We start from the raw sequence: 6,607 nt of genomic DNA, 5'->3' as shown, positions 1-6,607 counted from the left end.
TAATCCCGGCTACTCAGGAGGCTGAGGCAGGAGAATTGCCTGAACCCAGGAGGCGGAGGTTGCGGTGAGCCGAGATCGCGCCATTGCACTCCAGCCTGGGTAACACGAGTGAAACTCCGTCTCAAAAAAAAAAGAAGTGCAATGGGGTTGTGCACTGAGACTTTTACATTACAGGGGTGCTATGGGGGCCCAATGGAGCCCTTTGTGGTTACAGAAGGCACAGTAGAGTCAAAAGGGGTTGCAAAGTAATTGCATTGTGGAGTCCTAGAAGGTACCATGGGATCCAGGGACATTATGAAGCCCAAATGGTGCAGTGGGGTCTGCAGAGCATTGTGGGGGAGATTCCTGTGTTTGGGGGACCACAGGGATGCTATAGGGTCTTGGAAGCATAATGTGAGATAAGATGAGAGGGGACAGTATAGGGTTCAGGGGATATGGTAGAGTTCAGGACAGTGCAATGTAGCCTTGGGCATTCTGTAGGGCTCTGGGTGGCACTGTGGAGTCTGGGGCAAATTGGGGGTTCTCTGGGCATAGGGAAATTATAGAGCTGCTATGGCATCAGAGGGGAACTCTGGCAACAGGTTTCTCCCCCGCCCCCATGGTGGGGACCCAGGAACCCACCACTCACCGCAGCTCGTCCATCTCATCCTTGAGGGCCTGTGCCTCCTGGGCCAAGCTGGTCAGCGCCTGGTTCCGGTGCTGCAGCTCGGCAACCTCCCGCTCCAGCTCAGCACAGCGCAGGCGCTCATCCTCCCTGCCACTCTCCAGCCTGGGGGTGGTAGGGAAAGGGCACATGAGGGGGCTGCCCTCACCCCTGTCCGCTGACTTCCCTGGCCCAGTCCCCAGCTGACCCCACCTGAAGTTCTCCTCCTGCAACTGCTCCAGCTGTGACTGCAGCAGCAGCAGCTTCTTGGCAGTGAGACCTGGGGTACCCTCGCCTTCAGGCTGGACCACCCGCTCCCGCAGCGCTGCATTCTCTTGCGCCAGGCTCTGCTTCTCCTCTGACAGGAGCATCAGCTGCAGGCAGAGCAGGAAGATGAGCTGGGGCTTGGAGGGGCGCTATGCAAGTGACCCACCCTCACCTCGGGCCCTACCTGCCGCTCCAGGTCCAGACAGCGTTGCTGTAGCTCATCCCCCTCCTCAGCCTCCTCACTTAGGAAATAGTACCTACGGGACTAGGAAGATGAGGGGAAGAGGAACTCAGGGATCCAGGAGAAGGATGGGGTGGGGGGAGGCTGAGATCTCTAGGGGTTGACTGGAGGGGGCCAAGAAACCCTCAGGATCGAAAAGAGGTCTGATGCTAGGTGTGGTGGCTCACGCCTGTAATCCCAGCATTCTGGGAGGTTGACACAGGTGGAATACCTGAGATTAGGAGTTCCAGACCAGCCTGGCCAACATGGGGAACCCCATCTCTACTAAAAATACAAAAATTAGCGGGGCGTCGTGATGCACTCCTGTAGTCCCGGCTACTCGGGAGGCTGAGGCAGGAGAATCACTTGAACCTGGGAGGTGGAGGTTGCAGTGAGCAGAGATGGTGCCACTGTACTCCAGCCTGGGTAACAAAGTGAAGACTCCGTCTCAAAAAAAAAAAAAAAAAAGAAAAGAAAAGAAAAGAAAAACAGGGCTGGGAAGGAAGATTGATTCCACAACCCTGGAGACCTAGCACAAGAAGTCACTAGCACCCTGAAAGATGGGCGTGGCCTACAGGCCTAAGGACAAGCTCCTCCCCCTTAGGCAGCCCTGAGCGTGTGTATGGGGTCTGCACCTTTAACAAGGTTAAGTCATAAGGTTAATCACAGCAAACCTATTCCCAGCTCTGGGCCTTTGTATGTGCTGTTCCCTGTGCCTGGAACACCTTTCCCCCAAATTCTTACCTGGCTATCAAAGTTGCCATATGTCTCTGGTGACAGGGAGTCAGGAGTATCTTTGGTCATGAGCTGGGGAGTGGGAAGGGGCACTGTGATGAACTGGATATCTGAGGGCAGCCTTCATGGCATCTAATATCCAACCTGAGAACCTCTCCTTCCTCCCGTCATCAAGGCCACTTCTGCCCAATAACCCCAGCCCAGTGGCTGTCCTCCTGCCTCCAGTGCAGAAAGAAGCCAGATCCCTTGAGCCTCCTGGATTGTGACTTAGAGCTGGGAGAAGCTGGCAGACACATGAGACAGAGATGTCTGGCCAGCTGAGTCCCAGGCAGTCTAGACCTTACCAGGGAAGGGCCTGTGCCCAGTTGCCTCTGCCCTAGAGATGTCCCCTCCCCTAACATTTTCCAATTGCCACACTGAGCGCCTCCACCCACCTCCTGGATGGCTTCCATCACCACATGCTGAACCGATTCTTCCAGCGTCATGATTCTCTGGATATGCTCTGGAGATCAAGGTGGGGGAGGCTGAGACCCAGGGGTCGGGTGGGGAGGAAGGAGGATTTCCTCAGGCCAGCCCCTGGGGACCCCCTAAGCTCCCCATACCCTGCTTTTTCTCACAACTGATGGCACAGCCCAGCACCAGCTGAAGCAGTTTGCCGAGCTCTGCCGGGTCTGAGAACTCGCCAATGAGGCCCACATCTGGGAGGTGCTCTTCTGACACAGGATGTGCCAGGACCTGGGGAGAAGGGGGTGTCAGGGGCTCATGGAACCACCCTTCTCCCAACTCAACCCCCTAAATCCTTTTGCAGTTACTCACATCCTGGGAGTATTCTACCAGGCTCCGCAAGACGGTCTTCAGATTGCTGACCTAGGGAGGAGCAAGGAGCTATGGACAAGTTTGGAGGACTCCCACTCTGAATCTGTACATCCCATCCCTTTGTTCACCTCATTTCTCATTCCCTGCTCATCTCATCCTGTTCTGCATGCATGTGCCTTCCTCTAGCGGTGACCTGCCTGGCTTTCTGCCCTTTTGTCTGCCTATCCACCTTTGTTTTGTTTCAAGGTGTTGTTTGTTTCGTTTTTTGCTTTAGTTTTTTGAGACACAATCTTGCTCTGTCACCCAGGCTGGAGTGCAGTGCTGCAATTTATTTATTTATTTTTTTGAGACAGAGTCTCACTCTGTCACCCAGGCTGGAGTGCAATGGCATGATCTCGGCTCACTGTAGCCTCTGCCTCCTGGGTTCAAGTGATTCTCCTACCTCAGCCTCCTGAGTAACTGAGACTACAGGTGCATGCCACCACGCCCAGATAATTTTTGCATTTTTAGTAGAAACTGGGTTTCACCATGTTGGCCAGGATCTCCTGACCTCGTGATCTGCCCGCCTCAGACTCTCAAAGTGTGCCACCGCAACGAACTTTTTTTTTTTTTTTTTTTGAGATGGAGTTTCACTCTTGTTGCCCAGGCTGGAGTGCAATGGTGCCATCTTGGCTCACTGCAACCTCTGCCTCCCGGGTTCAAGGGTTTCTCCTGCCTCAGCCTCCTGAGAAGCTGGGATTACAGGCATGCGCCACCATGCCTGGCTAATTTTTATATTTTTAGTAGAGACGGGGTTTCTCCATGTTGGTCAGGCTGGTCCTGCATTCCCAACCTCAGGTGATCCATCCACCTCAGCCTCCCAAAGTGCTGGGATTACAGGCGTGACCCACCGCAGCTGGCCAGTGGTGCCATCTTAGCTCACTGCAGCCTCGATCTCCTGGGCTCAAGCAATCCTCCTGTCTCTGCCTCCACAGTAGCTGGAACTACAGGCATATGCCACCACACCTAACTACTTTTTTTATTTGTAGAGAGAAGGTATTGCTATGTAGCCCAGGCTGGTCTCAAACTCTTGAGCTCAAGCAATCCTCCCACCTCAGCCTCCAAAAATGCCGGAACTACAGGCATGAGCCACTGTGACAATCTTTCTTAATATGTCCCCAAAACCAAGTCACATCTCACCACCTGTCCCACCATCCTTCAGCCCTAGCCATCTATTGTCACCTCTCACCTGGATTCATGCACCAGCTGCCTCTCCTCTTCCACCTTTGCTGCCTACATTTTACTCCTCTCCACACAGCCAGGGGGAGCTTTATAAAGCCCAAGCCAGGTTGCATCTTTGCTCTGCTAAAACCCTGCCTTGACTTTCCACAGCACTTAAAAATAGGATCCACATCCCTACTGTGGCCTGCCAGGCCCCTGATGACCTCATGTTGTGCAAATCTTGCCGTCTTCCTCTCTGTTCTGCCCTCTCTGCCATTCCTCCATCACACCAAGTTTGTTCCCAACTCAGAGCCTTTGCATCTGCTATTCCCTGTGCCTGGAACACTGTTCCCCCAAATCTCACTTGGAGATTAACCCATCTGACATAATCATCCACCCATGCTTTCATTGCTCTCTCTTAAGGCCCTGCTTTTTTATTGTCTTCATAGAACTATTGGCATCTAAAGTGTGGATTTTTTTTTCTTTTTTCTTTGAGACAGTCTTGCTCTGTTGCCCAGGTTGGAGTGCAATGGCTCAATCTCGGCTCACTGCAACCTCCACCTCCTGGGTTCAGGCGATTCTCATCTCTCAGCCTCCCAAGAAACTGGGATTACAGGTGTGCACCACCATACCTGGCTAATTTTTGCATTTTTGGTAGAAACAGGGTTTCACCATGTTGGCCAGGCTGTCTTTAACTCCTGGCCCCAAGTGATCCACCCACCTCAGCCTCTCAAAATGCTGGGATTATAGACATGAGTCACTGCACCTAGCCTGGAAGTTAATTTTTATGGTTGTGTATGTGTCTCTTGTCACTAGAATGATGGCTGTGTGAAGCAGATTTGTCTGTGTTATTCCTTGCTGAATGCCCAAGCCTGGCACAGGGTGAATGCTCAATAGATGAATGGATGAACAAATAGTTGGTTGATCACTAGACATCTGTCCCTCTTCCTGCCATCACCCAGGACATGTGCCTAGCTGGCCCATCCCTGGTCATCTGTTCACCAGTCTGTCCTCTAGTCATGAGTCCACCTGTCACCTTCAGCTTCCAGTTGGGACCTGGATCTTCTGAGATGCCCTGGAGCCATGCCTCGTTGAACCAGGATGGGTCTCTGGGGGCAAGAAGGTGGAATAAGCAGGCTGGGGGACACTTTTGGGATCCTCCCCCTCAGCTCCACTCACATCTGGTTCAGCGCATAGGCTATGGCAAGGCCGCTGCTCAGGTCCTGTGGGCTGGCACAGGGAGATGGAACGTGGAAAGTCTGTAACTGAAGGGTAAAGGAAAGGGAGAGTTAGGGCCTGGAGTGCCGAACCACTCCGCTTTTGCAGACTTTTCCAGCCAGCAAACCCCACGTGGTGGAGCCGGTGTTGCTCCGCCACAGCAGCTCTGCGAGGGAGTGGCTTCTGCTCACCTGAGACCAGAGGGGGCGTGGCCTCACTTCACCTCTGCCCAACAAACCATGCGCGTCCAGGCCACGGGGGTATCACGAGTTACCTGGACCCTACAGGCGCCACGTGACCAGGCCGATTCACCTGTGCCCTCGCCCCACTAGAACCAGACACAGAGGGGCGGGGCCTCACCTGTCCTTTCCACGCAGACTTGCCACGTGAGGAGGGCGGGTGCTCGGGCCAGAGTCCAACGGTCCAGCAAGCCGACGACCCCTGCACCACCCAGCCCCAGCACCAAGGGGCTGACCGAACCAGGGCCAGGATCCCGGGCAAGAGGAGCGGGCTCTCACCTTCCCCCAGCCCCGCCCCACGACCTACCCAGGTGAGCAGAGACCCGCATAGCTCGGCCTTGTCCACGCTCATGGCTCCCGATCGGATTCGACCCCGGCCACAGAGCCCCGGCGCCGCAGCCGCCTCCGGGTCCGCCACCAGCGAGCGCCCGCAGCCCCGACCTCCCGCTCGGCCTAGAGCGCCGCCCCGCCCCGCCCCCTAGCGCAGGCCCCGCCCCGCCCCCAACGCAGGCTCCGCCTCGCTAACGTAATCACCTCCCACACCCGCTCTTGCCTCCAGCCCCGCCATCTTGGATCCGGGCAACCTTCGTGACCCGCCCTGCCGCTAGGGGTCAGCCTGGCCCAGCCTTGTGCATCTGCCGGTGGTCCCACCTCCCTTCCTCCCTCTGGCCCTTTTTGGAGTGAGGAGGTCCTCGAGATCCTTTTGAGGCGGAGGTGCTCCACCCTGTTACACAAGTGCATTCACGTCTTTTCCCTGCAACTGAAATAAATTCATGTGTCTAACCATTTTATGATCGGAGTCTTTATCTGTGTGAGGCGGCGGGGGGGGGGGGGGGGGGGGGGGGGGGGGGGGGGGGGGGCGAGCCCTGGCACTTTCTACGGATTCGGAGAGGGGATACTGTCAGTACTTCGGGAGGCCTAGGAAGGAGAATTAGTTTGGCCAGAAGTTCGAGACCAGCCTGCACAACATGGAGAGCCCTCGTCTCTTCAAAAAAATTAAAAATTATCCATGTAGGCCAGGCACGGAGGCTCACGCCTAGCACTTTGGGAGGCCGAGGTGGGCGGATCACGAGGTCAAGGTCAGGAGTTCGACACCGGCCTGGCCAAAATACAGAAATCCCGGCTGTGCTTAAAAAAAAAAAAAAAAATAGGCCGGGCGCGGTGGCTCAAGCCTGTAATCCCAGCACTTTGGGAGGCCGAGGCGGGTGGATCACGAGGTCAAGAGATCGAGACCATCCTGGTCAACATGGTGAAACCCCGTCTCTACTA

At 55.3% G+C, this 6,607-nt stretch overlaps 1 protein-coding gene across 7 annotated transcripts in view; it reads right to left on the bottom strand.

The window, feature by feature from the left end:
- HOOK2 (hook microtubule tethering protein 2) overlaps window positions 1-6,607 on the bottom strand; it is a 17,447-nt gene that overhangs the window by 8,504 nt on the left and 2,336 nt on the right. For 3 of the 7 annotated variants that reach the window (XM_037727579.1, XM_037727580.1, XM_037727581.1), the window contains exons 2-9: window positions 5,061-5,146; window positions 2,682-2,732; window positions 2,468-2,600; window positions 2,300-2,367; window positions 1,875-1,937; window positions 1,095-1,175; window positions 857-1,017; window positions 629-769 (exon numbers count right to left, since the gene is read on the bottom strand). In XM_037727579.1, coding sequence (XP_037583507.1) covers window positions 629-769; window positions 857-1,017; window positions 1,095-1,175; window positions 1,875-1,937; window positions 2,300-2,367; window positions 2,468-2,600; window positions 2,682-2,732; window positions 5,061-5,146 — 784 coding nt within the window. Of the gene's footprint in view, window positions 1-628; window positions 770-856; window positions 1,018-1,094; window positions 1,176-1,874; window positions 1,938-2,299; window positions 2,368-2,467; window positions 2,601-2,681; window positions 2,733-4,910; window positions 4,991-5,060; window positions 5,147-5,645; window positions 5,854-6,607 lie in introns of those variants that run through there. The other 4 variants (XM_017497795.1, XM_017497797.1, XM_017497800.2 and 1 more) reach the window with 3 other exon arrangements.

Source organism: Cebus imitator, unplaced genomic scaffold (genome assembly GCF_001604975.1).
Source record: "Cebus imitator isolate Cc_AM_T3 unplaced genomic scaffold, Cebus_imitator-1.0 Scaffold234, whole genome shotgun sequence".
Lineage (NCBI taxonomy): Eukaryota > Metazoa > Chordata > Mammalia > Primates > Cebidae > Cebus > Cebus imitator.
Note: the sequence above shows the minus strand (reverse complement) of the source record. Positions and strands in the feature narration are given on the sequence as shown.